Consider the following 27,800-nt stretch of genomic DNA (forward strand, 5'->3'; position numbering starts at 1 on the left):
TTTTTTCTGGGTTTTTAGTTCAAAAATCATTTTGTAAAATCTAAAAATATATATTAAAAAAAGCTAAAATAAACATTGTTTTAGATCTATAAAAAAACGGAATATCCAGGGCTTTAAATCCAGTTCTTTTAATCCATTTATAAAAAAAAATCTAAATATTATATCTAAAATGGTCCGGCCCACATGAAACGCGGCCTGCAAACCAACCCGAGTCTGACACCCTTGGTGTAAATGGTTGTCTGTCTACACGTGCCCTCTGATTGGCTGGCTACCAATTCAGGGTATCCCCCCACCTGGTGCCCAAAGTCAGCTGGAATAGTCTCCAGGACCCCCCACGAACCTAGTGAGGATAAATTATATATTTATTTGAGTAAATATGTGCGGCTTTTATCATTAATAAGGGGACAATTGGCCGAGGTCAACAGGTATGCAATTCGGTTTTCAGATGGCGACTGGCGCTTACGTCATAATGCCTTGATTTCTTGATTTCCTTGATTGGTGTGATTTGATCCCCTTTCTTGAGATTCATTTTGCTGTTTTTCACCGATTGGCTGTCGAGCTCATCTGCGTTTTTGGTCTGCTTCTGGGTTTCCGTTGCCGGTCCGGTTGATGTCGCTGTTATGGTGGCATTGGCGTCGTTGGGCCCAAACTGTTCAGTACTTGCGCTTCCCGACTGGGATTTCTCTGGCTGGGCGGGCTTGGTCCCTTGCTGATTGGTGGCTTTGTGGAGAGGGCTTTGTTGATTGGTCGCCTGTTGGCGCGTGAAACCGGCGGCTTGATGTTTAGGAGACGGATGCGGAACGGGAAGAGGGGGCTCATCGAGACCACCTCCGGACATGAGACGCTGGGTCTGGCAGTTGAGACATAGCCATTCTTTTTTCTGAAAGACAGCAAAAATCGGGACATTTGATGTCAACAAATTGGACTGTGGACGAAAGCCGCACTCCCTCTCGACTGGTCGCCAGCCGGTCGTTTCACAATCACACTGAATATTTTCCTACAAAGTGAATTAGAACTTGGCAAGCGAATTCGTTTATCTTTCCCACTTTGATTCCCACCTCTGCATTTTCTCTTGAAACCCTCTTTCACACACTCTGCTCTACTTTTTTCTCTCTTCTTCTGACAGTGCGAGAGCTATTTTTACCCACAATTCCATTGTTCTGCTTGAGCACACTTCTCCCTGTCGTGGCGGTTGCTTTAGGCTGCACTCTCCTGCTCATATTTACAGACTCGCACACATGTATGCGGGCAGCCTGTTTAGGTGAACGCCAACCAGGAAAAGGGTGATGGCCAACAGATGGAGGAGGAGAAGGAGGAGGAGGAGGAAGAGGAAGAGGAGGAGGAGGAAGGATGGGGATAGCATAGACGATGCTAAAGGGGGCAACGATCGCGGAGCGAGTGATAGCGCACGTGCAAACGAAGCACGTGCAAACACAATAATTGAACGCTTGCCCCCAAGGATGGGACCCCCACTGAGGCTGAAGCAATTACAGAGTCCCCCCGGGAGGCCTGGCAGCAAATGTCCCACTTCTGCTAAATGGATTGGACGCCTATCCCCGTCTATCGTAGTTATGTAAATGTGCTTTGGAAACTATTAATTAAAAAAAATTGGGAGATGAAATAGTTTTTTTTTTTTAATTATTCATTTATTTGCTTTTATGTGGACTGTATTTTTTGCATTATATGGCGGAGCTTCAGTGAATCTTGAAATTTGTTTCATATATGAGGTGCAATAGATTATAGGAAGCAGTAGTAGTGGTAGTGTTGGTGGTAGTTGTAATAGTAGTAGAAGGAGTAGTAGTAGTAGAAGTAGTTGTAGCAGCAGTACTAGTAATACTAGTAGTAGTGGTAGTGGTGGTAGTAGTAGTAGTAGTAGTAGTAGTAGTAGTAGTGGTAGCAGAAGCAGTAGTAATAGTAGTAGTAGTAGTAGTAGTAGTAGTAGTAGTAGTAGTAGCAGTAGTAATAGTAGTAATAGTAGTAGTAGTAGTAGTGGTAGCAGTAGCAGTAGTAATAGTCGTAATAGTAGTAGTAGCAGTAGTAATAGTAGTAGTAGTAGCAGTAGTAGTAGTAGTAGTAGTAGTAGTAGCAGTAGCAGTAATAGTAGCAGTTGTGGTAGGAGTTGTGGTAGCAGTGGTGGTGGTAGTAATAGTAGTGGTATTAGTAGTAGTGGTAATAGTAGCAGCAGTAGTAGTAGTAGTAGTAGCAGTAGCAGTAATAGTAGCAGTTGTGGTAGCAGTTGTGGTAGCAGTGGTGGTGGTAGTAATAGTAATAGTAGTGGTAGTAGTAGTAGTGGTAATAGTAGCAGTAGCAGCAGTAGTAGTAGTAGTAGCAGTAGTAGTAGCACCAGTAATAATAGTAGTAGTAGTGGTAGCAGTAGTAGTAGCAACAGTAATAATAATAGTAGTAGTAGTAGCAGTCATAGTAGTAGTCGTAGTTGTAGTCATAGTAGTAGTCATAGTGGTAGTCAGTAATAGTCGTAGTAGTAGTCATAGTAGCAGTCATAGTAGAAAAAGCAAAATGTCCAGTGATGCCCCAAAAATAATCACAACCAACAAAAGTCAATTTATCAAATTGGATTATTTTCTTTGCTAAATTGAAGTTTCTTGTGTTGGACAGTTTAAAAAAATATTTTCATCATTGAGCCAATCAAAATTCGGCCAATCAAAATTCGGCCAATCAAAAATGCAAGATACGGGCTGGAAAAATGCTAATCAGACGTTTCTTTATCAAATGGCTTTGCCCCAGCAGATGGAAGTCAAAAGATGGAAGAAGTTTTTGCTCTGCTGGGTATTAAGTGTATTAGCCTTGCTGAGACGGCAGCCTTTGAAGTTCCAAAGTGAAGACTTTGAAGGCTGTAAAAGCGTTACTGCTTCTGCTACTTCGCTTTGAGGCTACCAAGTGAGCAGTCAGACAGGAAGAGGCCCAAAAGCCCAAAAATAAAATGGAAGGGGGCTTGACACTCGTCAAAATGACGGAAGCAGTACAGCTCCTCTTTTGTCTAAAATTTCAAAGAATAGTGATTCTAATATGGACTTCTTGTACTTTTAAACGGCAACGAAAAAGAGCCAAAAGACGAAATGTGGAAATAATTTCAAATACAAGGAATGCATACATTGAAGGATTGATTTCTATTGGACAAAGAAGACATGATTTATTTTTGACTTCATCATGCAGTGTCATTTGCCCTTTCCCAATGAATGTGACTCATGTTGCCTATGCTCTCTCTCAGCCACACACACACATATACACACACATATACACACACATACATACATACACACAAACACACACCCGCTTTTGCAAACGCTGCAGCTAGGCTATATCTGGGTCATTGTGCATTTAGTACTATTCAGCGGTCTCGTGTTGACGTTTTTTTCGTGTCCAGGTGTTGATGAAATGGTCCTTAGCGCTCATCATCCCAGCAGAACACACCCTTGACTGGTCGCCAGTCAGCCGTTAGGCACACACAGGGACAGACAACCCTACACACGCATGATCAACCCCACGCTTACCACCAACTAATATCCAAATTGGGGAGCATTATTTTCATCCATCCATTTTTTTGGTATAGCTGAGAAACATTTTAACGTCAGCCACTTCAAATTGTCCATACATATACTGTATTTACTCGCACATAAGCCGCACCCTCAAAATTCCCTTAAAATCATTGAATTTTACAATTTCTTGCATATAAGACACCCCCCCCCCCCCCCCAATTATTTCAAAGCCTGGCTGTTAGACCAACAAAATTGCGATCACAACGCTGTCTAAAACTGTGCTACGTGTGTTCCATGTGTGTGTGTGTGTGTGTCCAGTATGTGTTATCGTTTATCTTCAACCTACACAAGGGACTAAAGATGGAAAATAGCCTACAATCTTAAATATTTACATATATATGTTCATAATCATGAATATATTCATTAACATGTGTTGCCCCTTTATAATAGAAGTAGTGGTAGCAGTAGTGGTGATAGTAGTAGTAGTAGTAGTAGTAGTAGTAGTAGTAGTAGTAGTAGTAGTAGTAGGAGTCAGTAGTAGTTGTAGTTGTAGTCATAGTAGTAGTCATAGTAGTAGTCATAGTAGTAGTCATAGTAGTAGTCATAGTGGTAGTCATAGTAGTAGTCATAGTAGTAGTCATAGTGGTAGTCATAGTGGTAGTCATAGTAGTAGTCATAGTAGTAGTCATAGTGGTAGTCATAGTAGTAGTCATAGTAGTAGTCATAGTGGTAGTCATAGTAGTAGTCATAGTAGTAGTCATAGTGGTAGTCATAGTAGTAGTCATAGTGGTAGTCATAGTAGTAGTCATAGTAGTAGTCATAGTGGTAGTCATAGTAGTAGTCATAGTGGTAGTCATAGTAGTAGTCATAGTAGTAGTCATAGTGGTAGTCATAGTAATAGTCATAGTGGTAGTCATAGTAGTACTCATAGTAGTAGTCATAGTGGTAGTCATAGTAGTAGTCGTCGTTAAACTCATGTGTCTATCACTTGTCCAGGCCATGAAGGAGCAAAGCAGCAAATAGCAAACCCATTAAATCAAAGTTAAGGATAAAGTAATACAACTAAAATGTACACATTTACACAGTACTGTAATACTTTTGTCCATAGTATATTGTTTTTCTCTCTAGTCATGTCTCCAAGACATCTAGCCTTCGCTGTCCGATTAGTTTTCTCATTTCAACTCTTATCCAAGCCAGTTACTTGTCAGGAGAAAATCAGCATCTTCATCTCGGCCACTTCCAGCTCCGCCTCCTGTCTTTTAGTCAGAGCAATGTTTTTTTTCAAAGCGATAACAACCCGCAATTTGGGTATTTGACGTCAAAAGCTTTTGCGGACTACATAAAATGATGTTCGAATTGTCCCCAGGCCTTGAGTTTGACATTTGTGATCAAAATATTCACTTGTGGTGACGCACAATGAGTTCATCAATGATTCTTATTGTTGTTTGGTTTAAAAATAAACCGTTTGGGACAATAACAAAGAGTTGTGTCTGCCCCTGACAGCTCTAAAATAATGGAGTGAGATGACATGCACACCCAAGAATATGTTCTTTTGAGCAGTGCCGTGGGAGAAGTGTGTCGATGTGCCTAAATATAGCGTGGCAGGAAGCTCAAGCCTCAGTTTAGCAGCTTGCCGTGATTCGCTTTTCATGTTCTGTTAGCTTTTATTTTCATTCTTCGCTAGTGTCGACGTCATTGCTCGAATTGACGGAGCCAACACACGGACAGTCAGTCGGTCCAAATTGTGGTAATGCATTCGATGAAAACTTAATAGAAGACATAGCAAACAGCTTGCTAAAAAATAGAGGCCTGTTTTACTTTAATGGAGACATTTGCAAACACTTTCCCATCAAGATGTCACTTATTATTTCGCTTTTGTCATTTTCCAATACAGTTGTCACTCTACATCAGGGGTGTCAACTTGATTTCACATGGGCCGGACCATTTTAGATATAATATTAACATTTTTTTTTATATAAATGGATTAGAATAACTGGATTAAAAGCCCTGAATATTCAGTTTTTTATAGATCTAAAACAATGTTTATTTTAGCTTTTTTTTTTTTATATTTTTAGATTTTACAAAATGATTTTTGAACTAAAAACAGAAAAAATGATTAAAAAATTACAATTATTGATTTAAAAGGGGGAAAATCAGGAAATTTAATATATATCTATACTCTTCATTTGAACTTGATCCTAAAACAGAAAGTCGGCACTCATGATTTACTTTCCCGGGCCACACAAAATGATGTGGCGGGCCAGATTTGGCCCCCGGGCCGCCACTTTGACACATGTGCTCTACATCATGGATTTCCAACTCCGTTTGGTTGGTGGGCCAACTATCGGATTTATTCGAGTATATTTTTTGTACCAAAAAAACAGAAGCACATTTCGGGTGCGCGTTATACACGAATCCCAGTGAAACACTGCCCTCTACCAGTGAAAAAAATCCCCTCTGCAGCCCTTATGTATATTGGGAGACGTAAGACCGGTCTTTGTCCGCCAAATGGCGATAATTTACCTTCTTTTACAAAAGGCAATCCTTTCCAAATAGCCTTTGGCATTTTTATAGGGTAATAGGGTAGTAATTTTTTTTCATAAAAAGTTTTTCCAGGAAACGAGTCCACCTGGGGAGCACTATCATATCTATAAAAATGTATGTATATATATATATATATATATATATATATATATATATATATATATATATATATATATATATATATATGTGTATATATATATATATATGTGTGTATATATATGTGTATATATATATATGTATATATATGTGTATATACAGTGGTACCTCGACATACGATCTTAATCCGTTCCGGGACTGAGCTCGTATGACAAGTTTCTCGTAACTCGAGGTAAAGTTTCCCATTGAAATGAATGGGAAACAAATTAATTCGTTCCAACTCTCTGAAAAAAACACCAAAAACAGGATATTGGATTGAAAAAAATGTTTTATTTCTTATAATTCGCCATATATTGACAAAGTAATAAATAACGAGTGGTTTAATAGAAATAAAGTGTTTAATCTAACTAAAATTGGGCGGATTTCGCCGAGGGGAGAGAGAGACGCACAAAAGGGGCGGGGGGCTTCGGTTTGTTTTCAACACGACGCACTCGTAAACAGAACAAACACTCTACCCTCACGTTCGCTATCCATGGGCTGTTTGCTGTCGTACTATTCCCTTCAAAATATTCCGAAAATGATGCACACAAATGTCCTCACAATCGGAGAACGCACGACCACTTGCCAACGAGCAGAGTCTTTTATCAGCGATCGCCCCGCTGCTCATGGGAGCTTTCGGGGCGCTGGCTAGCGGCTCATTTTAGCTTGTAGCATCTGTGTTCGCATCCCCTCGAACGGCGACTATGATAGAGTTGCTACCGGGGATGCTGTTGCGAGCCAGTGCCCCCGATGTTCTTATGAGCAGCCAACGAGCAGAGTCTTTTATCAGCGATCGCCCCGCTGCTCATGGGAGCTTCGGGGGCGCTGGCTAGCGGCTCCTTTTAGCTTGTAGCATCTGTGTTCGCATCCCCTCGAGCGGCGCCTATGATAGAGTTGCTACCGGGGATGCTGTTGCGAGCACGAGTATACTTCATTACCCAGAAAGCCCTCTTTTCCCCGCGCATGGGCGTTGTGCGTTTCCTGGTCTGAATAGCTCATCCGGTGCTCGTAAATATTGTTATACGTACACGAAAGATATGCAAAAAAAAATGCCATGGCCACCTGGCTTGGTCGCATAACGAAATTTTGACCGCATCACGGGCGAATTATTCGATCGAAATTTCCCCCGTAAGACGAGCATTCCGTATGACGAACGGTCGTATGACGAGGTACCACTGTATATGTATATATGTGTATATATATATGTATATATATATATGTGTGTGTATATATATGTGTATATATATATATATGTATATATATATATATGTATATATATATATGTGTATATATATGTATATGTATATATATATGTGTATATATGTATATATATATATATATATATATATATATATATATATATATATATATATATATATATATATATATATATATATATATATATAACTAGTCACAAATTATGGGTGCACGTTATAAACGGGTGCGCATTATACTCAAATAATATGGGCTGTTCCTTTTGGCCCAAAAAGTTGACTTACTTGCCACCACGGGGGTGCTGGAGCCTATCCCAGCCAACTATGGGCACCAGGGGACCTCCTGAGTGGGTGGCCGGCCAATCGCAGGGCACGCGGAGATGGACAACCAATCATAGCTAGGGGCAATTTAGAGTGTTCAACCAGCTAGCTTGCCATGCCTATTTTTTGAACAAGGGAGGAAACTGGAGCACCCGGAGAAAACCCACACAAGCCCAAGGAGAACATGCAAATATTACATAATGAGGACCCACCTGGGATCGAACCCACGACCCCAGAACTGCCGAGCTGCCTCGTTGTATTTCATATTCAGTTTGTTTTTCTCAGTAGTACAGCACTTTGATCAAGCTCCGGTAATTTTACAACAAGAAAAAAGTTTGATTTCAGTTAAAAAGCAAGTTTAAGGGGGATGAAAAAAAAGGATGTGAAGCTGTTGTATTATTAATGACTTCAAGATGTCCTGAAGTAGTGGAGCGATGCTTTTGTCCATTAGGAGCTTCTGCTATTTCTCCAGTAAACTTGGAACTGGTTTCTTCCTTAATGTTGAAGATACTAACTATATTATTTCGATATCAAATGATCTAAAAGGGGTTTGGTGATAGATTGTTCTGGATTGATTGTTTAAGATTGTTTTTCCCAACAGTCGATGTCAGGTGTGCCGTGGGAAAGTCATAAATTCCTCCAAATCAATATTTGGTGACATTAGGTCAGTGTGAAAAATTTGGTTTTGGAATAATTTTGGGGGGTTTATTTGTTTCTTGGTGATAAAACTTGGATGAGAACGACTTTATATTGTTAAGGTAAGTGACATCGTTTTATAATTTAGAAGATTTTTAGCTGGTTTTGTGCCTTAAAACAATCCGGCAAATCAATCAAAATGGAAAATAACTGTCATTTTTTTTAGATATTCTATTTTTTTAAAGGCACTTTCATTCAAATATTTATGTGTTAGCTAAAAATAGTAACAAACTTCAGAATGTCTGTATTTTTGTTTAATTGCTTGAAGTAAGTTGCTCTTAAACCTGATCCAACCTCAATCAAAGACCCTCAAATCAGCAATTTCCGCATCCCCATCAAAGAATCGATATTTTGTTGCCATATTTGTTGTTCTTAAAATCGTATTATGAAGTCTAAGTCATGGTGTTAACAGAAAATCCTGTGTCACAGACTAAGAACCAAATAAAGTCGAGACGGACACAAGACTAAGACAGTCCATTTGTGGTTTCAGGACTCAGACCAGTCTCAAGAGTTCCAACACCAAATGGCCTCATTCAGTCAATACCCACCAACACCTGCTTCTGTAGCATGTCTAATCAATTACTGCCGTCCTTCCATTAATATCCTCCCAATTTATCCCATGATTGAAGTTAGTCGGAAATAATTTTTGGTGTAATTTTTTTCCCTAAAACGGTAAAACTAAGACACAAGATCTGGAAAAATTGAACCAACAAGACGATGACTCGTCACTTTTCTATTTCAGGCTACACTAGCGCAGTTTGCATATTTAATCTTTCCCTCTATATATATTTTAAAAACTTCCATGAATTATTAAGAAATGGAGTGCAACTCTTCGTGTTTCTCTGTCACACAGTATTTTTGTCTTTTGGAAACTGACAGTCATCTATATATTAAATATATCTATATTCAACTATATATGTAGACCTTACATTCACGACGTATTTTATCAGTGTTGTGTACAGCAAGATGCTTGTTGGAATGTGCATTTTTTTTAGAAACCTCTCCTAGCCACAAAAAATCTGGTCCAGCATTGATGACTAGATCGAGTAGATTTGATTGGTCTCGACGTTCAGATCCTCATTTTGAAGGTCTCTTCTCGATCTAAGACTGGTCATCGAGTCTGTGTTTTTTCTATGTTCTTGTCTGATTCCAATCTCACCTTGGTTTCGGAAATATCTGTTTTTGGCCAAGTCTTGGTATCGAATATTTTAGTCTTAAAGCACTATGCTGTTGCTACGATCCCTTTTAAGTTCTCTAGATGTACACACGCATGCACAGGCGCACACAAACACAATTTTTCTCGGCCTAAGTAATAGTAGCAGCCAACGGTAGTATCTAAATATAACCACGTACATTATCTATTGGTCCGTCTCGAGGCAATAACACGGTACAGTCAGATTACCGGCTGTATTCCCCGAAGACCCCGAAGACCTCGAAGACGTTACGCCGTCTCAGAGCAAACCACCCTCGACCACGACTCACGGGGCGGTCAAGTTGGACAATGTGTTCAGATTGTATGGAATTGTCGTGATGGGATTCTTACCTCGACTAAATGTGGTGTGGGGTTGAAGCCGCACAGGTTGCACACTTGAGTGTGGCACTGCGTACACGAATTGTAATTGGGCGGGTCGGAGCTGTCGATGTTCAGCTCTGTTTTGCACAGAGGACAGTTCACTTTGAGCTTGATTGGTTCCGGCGCCATGGCGGGGGCAGTGGCGGGATCCGGTTTGGTTTCCGCCTTTTTCGCATGGGATGCTGTTTTTTGGTGTTGCTGCCCTTGGGGTGGCTGTGGATCTTTTTGTTGAAGCGAGGTCAACTGCTGGTGTGGCGTTCCCTGTGGTGGTATCGTCTGCTGCTGTTGCTTTGGCACGTGGGGACCTACCAGCTGGCCCGAAGTCTGCGGAACCCCCATTTGACTGGTTGCAGGGGGGTTGCCCATTTGGTTAAGTGCATGGGAGCCACCCATTTGATTTTGTGCATGGGGGCCTCCCATTTGGTTGGGTCCATGAGAGCCGCCCATTTGGTTGGGTCCGTGAGAGCCGCCCATTTGGTTCGGTGCGTGGGAGACACCCATTTGGCCTGGAGCATGTGGGCCGGCTGTTGGAGTCGGACCGTGAGAAGCTCCCACGCCAAAAGGTTTGGCACCTGAAATCCCAGTTTGCGGCTGCTTGGTGTCAGGGGTTGCATTACTGAAGACCACTTTGCCTTTGGCGGGACTGGGATGAGTGGAAGAGGTGGGCAAAGGGTCGACATGGATCAAGGTACTTGCCTGGTTCAGCAAAGACGCTCCAAAGCCGAACAGCTTGGTCAGTCCATCCTGGGCTGGGGGGTGGGCTTGACCCTGGGGCTTGTGAGCTGGCGAGGAGCCGGCACTTCTGGTGTGGTCGTGGTGCCGTGCCGTATTCTGGTGCATGGGTGAGCCGCGACCCAAATCAGGTTGGGAGGGTGCTTTTGCCAAACCGGGGAGGGGTACGGCGCCGGGGTGGGGGATTCTTGGGCCGCCGGGTTGGTTGGGGCCTCCTGCAGAACCTACCCCCGTTCTTGGACCTCTCTGGGAATATGCATCAGACCTCATGCTCTCGTGGGAGGGGCCTGTCTGGCTCTGGGGACCACTTAGAGGTGCGTGACTGTGTAAGCCTTGTGAACTATGAGGCTGTGGGTGGGGCCCTAACTGGGAACGTGAATAAGGTTGTTGTGGAGCCTGGGGATACTGCTGAGTCTGGGGATATTGTTGGCTTTGGGGTCCAGGCTGAGACTGGAGATAAGGTGGCTGCTGCTGTTGCTGCTGCTGTTGAACCTGGGATCCAAACTGGGATGGCGGGTAAGGTTGCTGCTGAGCCTGGGGCCCAGATTGAGACTGGGGGTAAGGCTGCTGCCGGTCCTGGGGATACTGTTGAGACGGATATTGCTGAGAGTGTGGGTCCTGCTGAGAATGAGGGTATTGTTGAGGCTGGGGATACTGTTGGGACTGTGGATACTGCTGGGACTGGGGATACTGCCCTGACTGCAAATTTGCTTGGGAAAGGGGGTACTGCTGAGACTGGGGATATTGTTGGGACTGCGGGTGCTCCTGGGCCTGTGGATAGTGCTGGCTTGGGGGATATTGCTGCGACAGCGGATAGGTCTGGGACTGAGAATATGGCTGGGATTCAGAGTATGCTTGGGATTGGGAATATGGCTGTGTTTGAGGGTAAGGGGAAGTCTGTCCGTAAAGTTGAGTCTGCGGTGGTTGCGACTGTTGTTGCGGAGTGGGATGGCTCTGCGCCAGAGGTTTAGACTGTACCGCATTTGCCGGCTGCGTTGGCTGGGGGGCCGCCTGCTGAGGCTGGACCAGAGGTTTTGCTTGGTGGGAAGGGGAGTGGATCTGTTGTTGACTCTTTGATCGAGGTGTGGTCATATCAATGCCAAGAGCCCTTTGCATCTGACAGTTGAGACAAAGCCATTCCTGGACCTGCAAACAGAATAGAAAAAAACATATTTTCACTTGGGTTCTTATATTTGTTATTCGTGTTTCAATACAAACCATGTTGCGTTAAATTTTGAATCATTGAGAGCGAGATTTCATTTGGACAGCTTCAACGAACACGACCGTTAATTACAATGGGGGGTGGGGGGGCTTTCCTGACAACGTTATTTTCAAGATTCAGCCCTTGCGGGGGCACGGAGCGATCATGGCCAATTTCTTTGAGAAGATATTTTACTGTTGCAGATATCAGGTAAATCCATATGGACAGGCAGGCAGCTCAACAGATATAATGAAAAGGATTGTAAGATGAACCTCACCCTTCCTGATCCTTCGCCATCACCTCTCCTTCAGATGACAGCTGCTTTTAAAACCTCCTCTGCCGGCGTTCCGTCTTTTCGCGCAGCTTGGCATCAGCCGCTAACACTCAACTACCGTAAAGACTGCTATTTTAGCATCTCTGCAGCTTGAGCACAACACTGTAAATCTCTTCACAGCGTTCCCACCCCCTTCTGTTCCCACAATCCATTGCGGAAGCATACATTGACACCCACCCTCCCCTCCATTGCTGAATCTCCCCCCCTATGTTCTATCATCATCCTCCAATTTAGGAGGTTTACATCGAATGTGTATATACAGTTTTATCATCACCGCAAAATCAATCAAAATAATGCTCTGTTTTGAATCATTTATAAATATGCTTATTATTTGTGAATGGTTTTAATGTGGACTCAAACCGGATTCCTCAGACTGAGCAATGTGTCTCATTATCTCATCGATCTGATCCTCTCAGTGTGATATTTAATTAAAACTTAAAACAACTGATAGGAGTTGTAATCTACTCAAAGGATAGATACAGCCTGGAGATTTGCAGCGAATGGTCGCTGCCAGCGCTCCCGGTCAAAATCCATTGGAGACCGGCCATCCCCACAGTGGCAGCCAATGAGTTAAGCTTTTAGAATTTTCATTTCCAACCACCGAAAAGTCTTGTTTTAATTCTCTGTACACATTTACGGCACGGTGGATGAGTGGTTAGCGTGCCCGTCAAACAATTCCGAGACCGCGGGCCTAATCCCAGGCTCTGGTTTGAGTTTGCATGTTCTCCATCCTGCCTGTGTGGGTTTTTTCCCGGTTCTCCAGCTTCCTCCCGCATCCCAAAAACATGCCTAGTAGGCTAACAGAGCATTCTAAAATCATAAAATTAGCTGGAATGTGCTCCAGCACCCCTGGTGAGGATAAACTGTACAGAGGATAAATTAATCCTGCACTAGCCTGAATATAAGATGTTTTTTTGCATTGAAATTAGACAGAAAAAAGTTTAATTTGGTGTAGAAAAAGTCTTTTCTCAAAATGGAGTCTTGAAAAACAGGGTGTCGTCTTATATTCAGATCAATACGGTAAATATGCATATGATTCTTGAAAGAGAAGAGAATTGAGCCTGTGATGGCAGCAGATGAGTAAAAACTAACCCTCAGAGGGAATTGCCTCAGCAGTTGCTTAATCTGGTCGAGGTCTGATTAATTACCAGCCTGCCGCAAAGACTATCCACTCCGCTAACAGAGAAGGATTTCCCACAGAGACATCTAACCCTTAAAAAAATCTCTTGTAATCATACTTTCCCACTGTATTTAAAACTGTGTTCTAAAACACATCAAGTAGAAGAAAATAGCATCGCCTGATTTTTGTTTTTATGTATATGAGTATAAAATACGCAGGAAAATGTCATTTATTGTGAATGTGGCGCACTGTCATTAGCATGTAGCCGATAGCAAAATAGTAAATGATTAGCATAAAACGACCTGAGAAAGTTGTTCGCATTTGACCAAATTATGCATGTTTTTTTTTCTAAAATGTTGTTTAATACGCATTTGGCCAAAGATTAGCTTGCTGGCACTTGAACTCTCAAATAATTGGTGCAGTGTTTTCTCACTGATTAGCAGATTGTGCACAGCAGCGTCTCTCTGCATGGTTGCGACACAAACATCGCACAATTTCCCAGCAAATATTATGAGGTGTGTGTTTTAGAAAAAAATCACAACATGAAATCTTGTTGCCAAAATACTGGACAGTTTCCAATGCCTGTTTAAATGCAGTGTTTTTATATAAAGGATAAATATTTTTCTTCACTGGGAAAATCATCTCATTTTATTGGCTCTTCATCTATGAAAAGCATCCAGCAGTTGCTCGGTTATTCATTTGGGAACCAATAGACTTTTACATTTGATGATATTAGCACTCTAAATGGGAATAAGGGTAATGTTTAATCCATACAATAATGATCTTGTCAACATTTTATGGCAAAACACATATTATCACAGTTACATTAAAAAGTACCCACTATTTAGTTTATCAATGAGATTCAGTTACATGGCACTCGGACGTTTCGTCGAAAGACGTTTCGTCGACCGGACATTTCATCGTCGCGGGATTCGCGTGTGTACATGTTTTTCAACCTCGGCCCGCGGGCCATATACGGCCCGTTAGGCTTTTTAATCTGGCCCGCCGCCGGCGTTGTCCAAATTATAGTAAAAATCAATGACCTCATTCATTTCCCTGCAATACCACTCATTACTCTCAATTTAAAGACTGCTCTCTTTCGTTGAATAATAATATGTTCTTAATGTTGAAAGTAAATTTGAAAATAAATGTTCACCTTCAATTGTGTCTTTTCTTATATTTCAATCCCCAGGTTTGATAAATGACATTGCGTGTCCAAAATCTGTCAAATTTTAGTATCCATTCTGGCCCGCAAGTCAAAAAGTTTGCCCACCCCTGGTATAGACAAACTTGCCTCTTTTCTACTATTATTATCCCAAATTAAATACATTATCAATAAGCTGCCATTCAAAAAGTTTGCCTACCCCTGGTATAGACAAACTTGCCTCTTTTATACTATTATTGTCCCAAATTAAACACATTATCAATAAGCTGCCATTGACTGCGGTAGACGTCCGATTCATGTTGACTGAGGTGCAGATGCTATTTCTGTTATTAGTCTACCGCAGTCGATGGCAGCTTATTGATTGTGTTTAATTTGGGACAATAATAGTATAAACGAGGCAAGTTTGTCTATACCGGGGGTAGGCAAACTTTTTGAATGGCATTTTATTGATGGCAGCTTATTCAACATTAAGAGCATATTATTATTCAACGAAAGAGAGCAGTCTTTAAATTGAGAGTGATGAGCGGTATTGCAGGGCAAAGGGAAATAAATGAGGTCATTGATTTTTACTATAATTTGGACAACGCCGGCGGTGGGCCGGATTAAAAAGCCTAACGGGCCGTATATGGCCCGCGGGCCGAGGTTGAAAAACATGTACACACACGAATCCGGGGGCGGGGCGAGCGTGCAAACACCGTGACGACGAAACGTCCGGGGACCAAACGTCTTTCGACGAAACGTCCGGTCACGCAGTTACATTCATTGTAATAAGTTCACAATTTGACCATGATGTTCAAATAGTAACTATTAAAATATATATTTTTTAAACTAAGACGAGGGTAAAATGACTTTTGACATAGAGTTTAAAAAGCTTACAATTTTATTTTAAATTATCATATTGTACCCAGTTGTGAGACTATTTTCAAAATAATTTTCCACAAAAAAATTTAACGTGACAAAGTTAGGTGTATGAATAATCAGCCTACATATTTCCCGTTAAAAAATATCAGCTAAAAATATCGGGAGTTTATATTAAGATGAATTACACCGTTAGGTGGCCCAGAAATTTGTATGTTCTCGCTGGGCTTGCGTGGGTTTTCTCCGGGTACTCCGGTTTCCTTCCACATCCCAAAAACATGCCCGCTAAGCTAATTGTAGGCTAAATTGTCGCTAAGTATGAGTATGATTGCTTGTTTGTCTCATTGTGCCTTTTGATTGGCTGGATAGTGGTTTTTGTTCCAACTGATTCAAAATAGACAGTTTAATCAATTAGTTTTCTGCAGAAACAAGCAGAATCACACAAAACTAAATTGTAAAATGACAATATTTAAATATTTTTTTACCTTATGTAAACCAAAACGTGGTTCAGGGTATGCGAACTTCAACATTTGGCGACGTCAAAGTCGCTATGGTGACAAAACGCAGCATTGGAAAGAAGGATGCACCACTAAAGTAACAATTGTAGCAGTCTATTCTTAAATCTCGCCCTGTGGATATCGAATATGATATTGACAAAAATAGGAGAGCTTTACTGACTTATATGTATTGATCAATAATCTATCGCTCGCTTCTTGGAACTTTTCCACGACCAAGCGCAAAGATTCTCCAGCTAATTGTGGAATTCAAAAAAGGATTGGACGTCTAGCGCTATCCATGGTACTTAAAGATGATCACCCACAGTTTACGTTAATTCAAAATCCATCAATGTCAATTGCAGATTTAATTATTGTAAAATAAACCTGCATTTTATTTCTCTAGGTCAGGGGTGTCAGACTCGGGTTGGTTCGTGGGCCGCGTTAACGTCAACTCGATTTCATGTGGGCCGGACCATTTTAGATATAATATTTAGATTTTTTTTAATAAATTGGTTAAAAGAACTGGATTAAAATCCCTGAATATTCAGTTTTTTATATATCTAAAACAATGTTTATTTTAGATTTTTTTATATATATTTATAGATTTTACAAAATGATTTTTAAACTAAAAACACAGAAAAAAATGGATTAAAAAATGACAATTATTGATTTAAAAGGGGGAAAATCAGGAAATTTAATATACATCTATACTCTTCATTTTAATTTGATCCTAAAACAGAAAGTCGACACTCATGATTGACTTTCCCGGGCCACACAAATTGATGCGGCGGGCCAGATTTGGCCCCCGGGCCGCCACTTTGACACATGTGCTCTAGGTTAAAGAAGGTCATAAAAATAAGCCAAATGTAGTCTAAATTATATATTTTTTAAGTATGCCGTTAATTAACCACTAAGTATTATGTTATTTAAATGATTAATAAACACCTTGATCAATTATTTCTAACATTATTATCATTATGAATGTATAAATAATAACTAAGTTGAGGAAAATCAAACCAGTGGTGGAGTGGTTAGCCCGTGGGCGTCGCACGAGTAAGATCGAGTGTTCAATTCCAAGGTCAGATGTTCCTGTGCGGGGTTTTTGCATGTTTTCCCCAAGCATGTGTGGGTTTTCTCCGGGTACTCCGGTTTCCTCCGACATCCCAAAAGCAAGCATGCTAATCTAATTGTATGCTAAATTGTATGAGAGTGAGCGTGAATGGTTATCTTTCTCCTTGCAATTGGTTGGCCACCGATTCAGGGTGCCCGCGGTTGGCTGGGATAAGCTCCAGCACCCCTCACGATCCTTGTGATTATAAGCGGTAGAAAAAAATGAGTGAATGAATGAAAGTTGGCCTTAAATCGATAAATCGAGTTTTTTTTAAAACACGTCTGGCCTGCTTCGAATTTCCCAAAATTTACAGTGTGGGCTCCCGTTACCCCAAAGTGGGCGTGGCCTTTTCCACCAAAAGTGACATTGGGGTTCAACAAAGTGTAAATGGAGTAGAGCAAGGGTGTCAGACTCGGGTTGGTTCGTGGGCCGCTTTAACGTCAAGAATAGTGATCACTATTTTAGATATAATATTTAGATTTTTTTTTTTGAAATTGATTAAAAGAACTGGATTAAAAGCCCTGAATATTCTGTTTTTTTATAGATCTAAAACAAAGTTTATTTTAGCTTTTTTTTAAATATATTTTTAGATTTCATAAAATGATTTTTGAACTAAAAACACAGAAAAAATGGATTCAAAAAATTACAATTATTAATTAAAAAGGGGGAAAATCAGGAAATTGAATACATCTATACTCTTCATTTTAATTTGATCCCAAAACAGAAAGTCGGCACTCATGATTTACTTTCCCGGGCCACACAAAATGATGCGGCGGGCCAGATTTGGCCCCCAGGCCGCCACTTTGACACATATGGAGTAGAGAATAAACAAATCTATTGACTACAAGTGAGATTGAGCATTTCATTGGCGTGGTAGCTGTCGCTGTCGCTAAGCCCAACCCCATCGCATATGCGGCCATGTGAGTCCCAGCAGAGCGCATTCATCATTTAATATGCCTCATTAAGAATTCCAGCGCTTGAGCTGTCGGGCCTACAGCTGCATCCACTTGGATGGAATCAATCAATGCATGTTTGTGCGTCGGACAAAGTACGCATCGCCGTTTTTTTTAATGATTTTTTTTTCCACATCCAGATTCTCCCCATATGAATGAAAGCCCTTTCCGTGGTTAACATCAACTCGATTTCACGTAGGCTGGACCATTTTAGATATAATATTTAGATTTTTTTTTTAAATAAATGGATTAAAAGAACTGGATTAAAAGCCCCAAATATTCAGTTTTTTTATAGATCTAAAACATTGTTTATTTTAGCTTCTTTATATATATTTTTTAGATTTTACAAAATGATTTTTGAACTAAAAACACAGAAAAAATGGATTAAAAAATTACAATTATTGATTTAAAAGGGAGAAAATCAGGAAATTTAATATACATCTATACTCTTCATTTTAATTTGATCGTAAAACAGAAAGTTGGCACTCATGATTTACTTTCCCGGGCCACACAAAATGATGCGGCGGGCCAGATTTGGCCCCCGGGCCGCCACTTTGACACATATGGAGTAGAGAATAAACAAATCTATTGACTACAAGTGAGATTGAGCATTTCATTGGCGTTGTAACTGTCGCTGTCGCTAAGCCCAACCCCCGCCACTTTGACACCTGTGCCGTAAAGCATTCCCTTACCTATAATTTGGCTTGATTTTTTTCCCCCAGAATAGACCTGATCCTCTCCATGTGGGAGGAAAGATAAATCTTTCTTACCCTCCTCGGGCACAGCGCTTAAGGACAGTTTGAAAGCTTGAAGAAGCCAAGGTGTTAAAGATAAGTGGAAGGAAAAGGGGTGAGAGATTAATAATAGGGAGAACCCTTATACTTGAGGGACGGGTGGGGGTGGAGTTTCCAATAAGTGTTAATGTAGTGACTCCTATAGGTTTAAGTCAACGTGTGCCGATCGCGGACTGAAGATGAAAGCCATCATTTGGCATTTTAGCAAATAATCACGGCTGTGTAACGTTTTTCTACCAAAGTAACGCGATTTGGAATTTTCCCAAACTTTCCAGACCCTAAACGCGCCATCTAACGTTCAGTTTAACAAGTCGTAAAAGACCAAACCCAGTTTCTTCATCCGCCAGGTAGTGACAAATCTGCTAACCGGTGATGCTTTTAAAGGAGGAAGACGTCTATTATATGATATGACGCTACATGATAAGCTGAGAAATAAGAAGGTTTGATGCGATCTGATAAAACATGATAACATATGATACGTTATGATATACTGTATTACAGTAATCCCTTGATTATCGCGGTTAATGTAGACCAGACATGGCCGCGATGAAGGAAAAACCGCAAAGTAGGGTCACCCCTATCTAAAAAAAATATATATAAATATATTTATTAAAAAAAAATCTACTTTAGTGGACTCCTAGTGGCAAGTGGAGGATGGGGGAGTGGCTTCTGCTTGCGAATTTCCGCATGGATTTTCACATTTTTATGAACCTACAAAAAAAATTAATTAACCAAAAAAAATATTATTATATTATACCATTTAAAAAATTTTTTTCTACTTTTGTGTGGATTTTCAAATTTTTATGAACTTTAAAAAGAAAAATACATATATATTTTTTTAATTCACTGCTGAGTTTTAGTAGCAAGTGGAGGACGGGGGAGTGGCTTCTGCTTGCAAATTTCAGTGTGGATTTTCACATTTTTATGAACTTACAAAAAAAAATGTAATAACCCAAAATTCCCCCAGAAAAAAAGCTTGATATCATGAAACCGCAATAGATGAAGCCGTGATATTTGAGGGATTACTGTACTTCTATGCAGAATTAAGGAGGAAGACCTCTATTATATTACATAATATGACACTACATGATAAGATGAGGGTTGGCTCGGCGGATCAGTGGTTAGCGCATCAGCCTCACAGCTCTGAGGTCCTGGGTTCGATACCAAGTCGGTCCACCTGTGTGGAGTTTGCAAGTTCTCCTGCGTGGGTTTTCTCACAGTACTCGGGTTTCCTCCCACAATCCCCAAAACATGTATGGTAGGCTGATTGGACACTCGAAATTGCCCCTAGGTCAATGGTGTCAGACTCGGGTTGGTTCGCGGGATGCTTTAACATCAACTTGATTTCAAGTGGGACGGACCATTTTAGTTATAATATTTAGATTTTTTTAAATAAATGGATTAAAAGAACTGGATTTAAAGCCCTGAATATTCAGTTGTTTATAAATCTAAAACAATGTTTATTTTAGCTTTTTTTATATATATATTTAGATTTTACAAAATGATTTTTGAACTAAAAACACAGAAAAAATGGATTAAAAAATTACAATTATTGATTTAAAAGGGGGAAAATCAGGAAATTTTATATACATCTATACTTTTCATTTTAATTTGATCCTAAAACAGAAAGTCGGCCCTCAGGATTTACTTTCCCGGGCCACACAAAATGATGCGGCGGGCCAGATTCGGCCCCCGGGCCGCCACTTTGACACATGTACAAATTAGAGCGACTTACCTCAGTGAGGTGCGGGTTGGGGTTGAATCCGCACTGATTGCACACAGTGGCCCGACACTGGGTACATGTGTTGTAGTTGGGCACGGCCGGAGGATTGGCGAGCTCGGTGGTTTTGCACACCGGACAGAGTTTGCTCTTTGGCATGGGGGCGATCTGTGGCACCGAGTAGGGCGAGGTGGGCGTCACGCCGCGGTCCGGCGACACAGACGGAGATCGGCCCGTCCTGGAGCTGCCCGAACTGTTAAAGTCGACTTGGAGGTTTCGGCGGGAGGCGTGCTGGCCGGGACTCTGTCCCACCTGGGCTCCCATGCCGCCGATGCCAGCAGGACCGTGACTCATCCCGTGACCGGGTGCTTGACTCTGCTGGCCGGACGCCATTTGACGGGGTGTGGTCGGAGTCTCGTGCGTGGCCAGGCGGTAGGGCTCGCCGCTCCGAGAGCCCATCCCACCTCCAGGGGGCATTCCTCTTCCCATTCCACCTCCAGTAGGCATTCCTCTTCCCATTCCGCCTCCCGTTCCCGCGCCCATTCCACTTCCCATGCCTCCCATCCCTCCCCCGCTATGGACTCCCTGTTGCATGGCGGGCGTGGGGCTAGCCCTCGGACCCATTGGTCCTCTGGAAGAGAAGAAGAAGAAGAAAAAATGAGACAAATGACTTTTTGGTGATTGCGAAAATGTATAGTAAAATAACTTCGCCAGTACAATGTGTTTTTGTACATTCCCTGATCTGAACCCAATTGAACACCTGTGGGGAATTCATAAGCGTCACTCTCCATCTGATACAAAAAACCCCAAAAAGACTTTAAAACAATTTATTCATGAAGCATGGAAAAAAATTGATGCCGGCATCATTCAGAAACGTGTTAGTAATTCAAATGAGATGTTTCTCCGATTAATGGAGGTGATGCAAAACACTAGATATGGCAGCTTTTGTCAGGGTTGTATTAACTTTGCAATCAACTACTTAACATAAAATAGTGAATTTTGTGTTCTTGCTTCTATCAACGACCTAAATTTCAGTGTTGGCCTCACAGCTCTGGGGTTCTGGGTTCAAGTCCAGGTCGGTCCACCAGTATGGAGTTTGCATGTTCTCCCCGGGCCTGCGTGGGTTTCCTCCGGGTACTCCGGTAAACATGCATGGTAGGCTGATTGGACACTCTAAATTGCCACTAGCTACGAGTGATTGGTTGTCTGTCTCCTTGTGCCCTGCGATTGGCTGGCCACCGATCAAGGTGTCTCCCGCCTCTGGCCTGGAGGGTACACGGTCGATTGGTCGCCGATCTTTTGGTTGCCGGTCTTTTGGTCGCCCGGAAGGTTATTGATAATTACCATTTAAATCGTCGCTCAAATTCCCTAAATACAAACTGCAAATTACTATTTAGTCATACTTAATGCCCTAGTAATTATTAGGCTAAAGAAAAGCTCAAAATATCCCGGACTTTTATTGTTTTTTGTTGGAGAACTTGTTAAGACCCTGACTGACGTAGCTTCTTAAAGGGACAACGCATGTACATACAAACTGTTATACACTCACACGTGGGCTCAGTGAAACTGCTCATGGCCATTGTTGGCATTTATTGATGCGTAGACAGTCTTGTTTTACCTTGTTTTGTCGCCGGTCTTTTGGTCGTCGGTCTTTTGGTCGCCGGTCTTTTGGTCGGGGCGACGAAAAGACCGCGACCAAAAGACGGCGACCAAAAGACCATCGACCAATCGACCGCACACGGGCCCGGAGACAGCTGGGATTGGCTCCAGCACCCCCAGCGACTCTAATGAGGATACCAAATGAGATGAAGGAGACAAACTGCTTTCCAGTCATGTCATCATGTCATTCAAAATCCTGTAAAGTAAATTTTGTTTTAGAGCGGTGTCTAAAAAAATATGTCTTAAGGTAACTGTAGTCATGTCTGTCATTCTTTTGTTATTGTTCGGGGAAAAGCTTCCGCTCACAGCTCTTCCCGTATTGAGTAGGCGGCGAGAAATTCAGTGTGCGCAACGTAAACCATGCTCTCTTTTGCTGTGCGTAGAAAATCAGGGAGGCAATGAGAAAGATGTTTATCTGCTTTAGTGGTGCTGCAGCTGCTTGAATATATTTTTTTCAAGCATGCTGCAGCATTTGATTCATCGAGTGACTGTGGTACCGTGACCGGACGTTTCGTCGAAAGACGTTTGGTCCCCGGACGTTTGGTCGACCGGACGTTTGGTCGAACGGACATTTGGTAGAACAGACGTTTAGTAGAACGGACGTTTGGTAGAACGGACGTTTGGTCGCCGGGTTCGCTTACTGTTGATATTTTGATATTAGATATTTAGATATTAAACTCACTCTCTCTCATGATTATAATTTGAGAGCTGGTTTCATCAGTAACGACCCGGCGACCAAATGTCTGTTCTACCAAACGTCTGTTCTACCAAACGTCCGTCCTACCAAACGTCCGGTCGACCAAACGTCCGGTCGACCAAACGTCTTCCGATGAAACGTTCGAGTACCCTGTGGTACACTGTGGGAATATAATCCCACAATACAGAATGTGTACTTTTTTTGGCACGGCAACGCGCTCGTAACATAACATAAACAAATTTAAATGAACTTGGGTTACGATGCAGACACACTCAATTGCTCAACGCTATTTTGGAAATTTAAATGAATAAAATAAAACAAAGCCCACAGTGATTAACTTATTAGCAGTGACAGGCATCCAATAATTTTGATCTGGGAGGGCTGGCAGTGAAATAAGAAGATTGATCACTATCAGTCAAAATGGAATTGTCGTCGACAATAGCAGCTAAATTACTTGTTTTTATACATTTTTAAATGGCAAAATCAAGATTTTTAAGTGTATCAGGTCAAACAATGCACAATAAAGAGGAAAAATAAATACATATATAAGTCGCAGTTAGAAGTTACAGTTAGTTCTTTTTTTGTTTTAAAAACTACATGATATACACACACTTTGGGCACACCTAAAAGTCTAAAATGTAGTACAAAATGGACGGCTTTCGGCCCTGGTAGAACAGGCTCTTGCCGCCATCTGGCGGACAAACACAGGTTTTACGTCTCCCATAATAATGGCCGCGAAGGGAACTATTTCAGATGTGCAGGGCACATTTTCATATGCTTTATTTATTTTAAGACACTAATAAATTATTTCCTTATAATTTTCTCTCATTTTTGTGTTTCCTCACATCTTTCACATAAAATTGGGACTATTTGACCAATTTTAAAGGGTTTAGTTGGTCGTCGTGTGAGGACCGTGGAACGAATGAGAGAATTTACATATAAAGTACACCTCTACTTACGAAATTTTCAATTACGAAAAAAGTTCTGGAACCAATTTATTTCGTAAGTAGAGCTACGACTGTATTTCCAATTGTTGTGAATGTTTGGCCTTTTCTGTCTTCCTTTTTTAAAAATGTTTTCTCCCCATGAGACACTTGTACATTGTGTAATCTGACCCCATTTTTTCCGCTTTGACCCTCTTGGCTGTCTTTATGTCTTCATCCATCCCGCCTCACTGTCTTTTGCACTTTAGACTGCACAAGGCCTGTACAGTACAGGGGGGTGGAGCCTTTTACGGCCCGCTTATGATTGGCTGTCAACCGCCGGGGAGGAATTGAGGCTACTACGGCACGTGCGCATTCTCCTTACACATGCGGATCGACAACAACTAGGTTTAATGGAACAACGTAGCACACTCAAAATGCTGCTGAAAGGTTGGATATTACATTAAGAACAGTTAGCATAAAATGAATACAGTTATTATTATTTTTTTAGATTTTAAAGCCTTTTTTTCTCAACTACATTAAAAGAAGTGAACACACAAAGTAGGTTTATGCAGCTCATACTCGTTCTGAATAAACTAAAAGGGGGATTTTATGTATTTTTTGGATAGTCAAGGTGGAGTGTTCAGATCAGGGGTGTCGAACTCAGTTTGGTTGGCGTGCCACATTAATGCCAATTAGCTGGCAGTTTATTTTAAGTGCAAAAAGTAAAATTACCGACCGCCTTTGCCATTGGAAGATGAGCTTCTATCGTCAATTTAAGTGAATTGGACATCTATCATTTTCAATAGCAAGCAATGAGTTAATTTTGCATCACTTCTATTTTTAAATCTATTCCATTTTAGGGTACTTACAGGGTAACTTCTGGTAAATTTTGAATCATTTCCTATTGATTTTGAGGGACTTTCCGGGATGCTTCTGTCCCGTTGTCATTATCCATGTTAGTTCCCGTTTGTTTTGGGGCATTTTAACGTTCTTTGTTAACTCATTAGCTGCTATTGAAGGCATCATTTTGACGGCAGGGAGCGAATTAACGAATGGGATAGCGCAAGGGTGTCAGACTCGGGTTGGTTCGCGGGCCGTGTTAATGTCAACTCGATTTCATGTGGGCCGGACCATTTTAGATATAATATTTAGATTTTTTTTATATAAATTTATTTAAAGCACTGGATTAAAAGCCCTGAATATTCAGTTTTTTTATGGATCTAAAACAATGTTTATTTTAGCTTTTTTTAAATATATTTTTAGATTTTACAAAATGATTTTTGAACTAAAAAAACAGAAAAATATGGATTAGAGAATTACAATTATTGATTTAAAAGGGGGAAAATCAGGAAATGTAATATACATCTATATTTTAATTTGATTCTAAAACAGAAAGTCGGCACTCATTATTTACTTTCCCGGGCCACACAAAATGATGTGGCGGACCAGATTTGGCCCCCGGGCCGCCACTTTGACACGTGTGGGATAGCGGATAGGAAATCGAGCAAAGTCCAATACTGCCTTAACTCCATCAAACAACTCACAAACTTCTGATTTTGCGGCACTCTTGTCAAAAAACTGAAAACACTTAGAAATGCTGTACATACAGTATGAATAAAAACAATCCCGCGGACCAGAACGGTACACGGTTGATTGGTCGCCGGTCTTTTGGTGGCCGATCTTTTGGTCGCCGGTGTTTTGGTCGCCCGGAAGGTTATTGATAATTACCATTTAAATCATTGCTCAAATTCCCTAAATACAAACTGTGAATTACTATCTATTCATACTTAATACCCTATTAATTATTAGGCTAAAGAAAAGCTCCAAATTTCCCGGACTTTTATTGTTTTTTGTTGGAGAACTTGTTAAGACCCTGACTGATGTCGCTTCTTAAAGGGACAACGCATGTACATACAAACTCATACACTCACACGTCGGCTCAGTGAAACTGCTCATGGCCATTGTTGGCTTTTATTGATGCGTAGACCGAGTTGTTTTACCTTGTTTTGTCGCCGCTCTTTTGGTCGTCGGTCTTTTGGTCGCCGGTCTTTTGGTCGCCCGTTGTCGCGGTCCGGGCGACCAAAAGGCCGTGACCAAAAGACCAGCGACCAAAAGACCGGCAACCAAAAGACCGGCAACCAAAAGAGCGGCGAACAATCGACCGCACACGGACCAGAACGGACCCCCTAGCGGATCACTTCTAGCCCGCTGGCCACATGTTTGTCACCACAGGTTTAAACGACATAGTCAAGCATCATACCCAATCCTGTGGATTTTTTTGACAACTAAACAATGAGGCCAAATTTCCCTGTCATGTGCAAAGCTTCTATTATGCTATTAAGTGCAAGCAAGCAAAGTGTTACATAACACAAAACAGACAATGTCCAAGTCACTTCCATCATCCCGTAGGCCAATCACAGCAGAGCCCTGCTCGTGGCAATGAAATCATTCGTCCATTCATTTTCCCAACCGCTTCTCCTGACAAGGCTCGCGGGGGGTGCTGGAGCCTACCCCAGCGATCTACGGGCACCAGGCGAGGCACGCCCTGGTTCGACGACCGGCCAATCGTGGGGCACGAGGAGACCTAGAACCGTTCACGCTCAATTTAGCCTAGAATTTTGAGATTCAGCTTCTTCCGCCTTTTCCTGTCAAAATCTGACCGCGGCGGCTGTCAAAGTGTCCACTTTTTCCAGGCTGGGCAGCTCACCCGTGAACCCTAATGAGGACCGGCGCTTTGAGAAATGTCCGAACGGATTCGCGTGGGAAAGTACGGCGCAATTACACACTTGCTTCTTCTCTTTCTGCCCCGCGGTCCAATTTCACGAGCACGTCAAACTGGCAGATGGATGCAAAGAACAAGCAGAAGCAATGGAGGCCACCGTAAAAAAAAAAAAAAACAGGGGGGAGGGGGTGCAGGCATTGCAAACGAGAAACCAAAAGGGGAGGGGCCACTCCAGCATGATGGCCACTTTGCTCTTTAGCCTTCCTTTGACGGCGACGGACGTCCAATCCATTTCGATTCATATATTGAATCAAAACCGATCGGACTTCGGATCGCTTAACACGAGCATGCTTTTGAAGACGACGGCGTGCGCGTGCACGCTTGCACGCCTTCTCCCTGCGGGTCCACCACCACGCGAGAGGGCAAATCCTAAACGAGCACGACCGGTGCGGCAGATCGTCATGTTTGGGTGACGACTACCATGGTAACCGCTTCCATTCGGTGTCAAATCGGAGCTTTGAATGAGTTTTGGCAGCCGTCCAATGACATGCATTCCCCTGTTTCCAGTTGCACCCCCCCCCCCCCCCCCCAAAAAAAAACCGGGAAGCGTAGCGGAGCGGGGGATAAGCGCTACCCCCTTACCTCGTCACTCCCATCCCGGGGCCTCCGAGTGCCATCCCTCCGCCGGCAGCCGAGCCGTTGACGGGCTTGACGTGCTGTCCAGCGGGCATGGCGGAAGCCATGGTCCCGGCCTCTCCGGGCAGCCCGCCGCCCTCCATGCTCGCTTCGTTCCCCATCCCGATCTCGGCTCAGGAGACGCGAGGGGGGGATATGCGCCACTCTCCTCTCCCCTTTTGTCGCGATGACGCTCTTTTGGATTGGACTCCCCGACTGGATGGTTAAAAAAAAAAAGAAAAGGAAAGGGGGGATGAATCAAGGAGGGATGAGTGAACTCAGCGTTCTTCTCGTAACACCGCCATCGCCGTCATCCTCCTCCTCCTCCTCTCCCTCAGCCTCAGCACCAAGTAGGCTGGGTTCTGACGTGTGACGGGAGCGCGCTTGGGCCTACCCCGGCTGAGGGAACAGTACCTCTAAACGCCACTAGAGGGGGCAATCGGACTGCGATTGAACTTTACATTCAAGCTAGACAGGGTAAGGGGGAGAAAAAAATCCATTCATTCATTTTTTTCGAGCGCTTATCAACCACAAGGGGTGCTGGAACCTATCCCAGTTTGGGGGGGACACATACCTGTCAACCTCGGCCAATTGTTCCCCTTATTAATGATTGCAATTCCCCTTATTTGTGATAGAAAAATGTACAAATGGAACAC

The 27,800-nt window shown here is 42.2% G+C and overlaps 1 protein-coding gene across 2 annotated transcripts in view; it reads right to left on the bottom strand.

Moving 5' to 3' along the window:
• bsna (bassoon presynaptic cytomatrix protein a) overlaps positions 1-27,497 on the bottom strand; it is a 50,591-nt gene extending 23,094 nt beyond the window's left edge. For both annotated transcript variants that reach the window (XM_077613523.1, XM_077613512.1), the window contains exons 1-4: positions 27,112-27,497; positions 20,481-21,096; positions 9,951-11,858; positions 464-880 (exon numbers count right to left, since the gene is read on the bottom strand). In XM_077613523.1, coding sequence (XP_077469649.1) covers positions 464-880; positions 9,951-11,858; positions 20,481-21,096; positions 27,112-27,266 — 3,096 coding nt within the window. In that variant the 5' untranslated portion in view covers positions 27,267-27,497. The remainder of the gene's footprint in view (positions 1-463; positions 881-9,950; positions 11,859-20,480; positions 21,097-27,111) is intronic.
• Positions 27,498-27,800: the final 303 nt, after the last annotated feature.

This window comes from Stigmatopora argus, chromosome 1 (genome assembly GCF_051989625.1).
Source record: "Stigmatopora argus isolate UIUO_Sarg chromosome 1, RoL_Sarg_1.0, whole genome shotgun sequence".
NCBI lineage: Eukaryota > Metazoa > Chordata > Actinopteri > Syngnathiformes > Syngnathidae > Stigmatopora > Stigmatopora argus.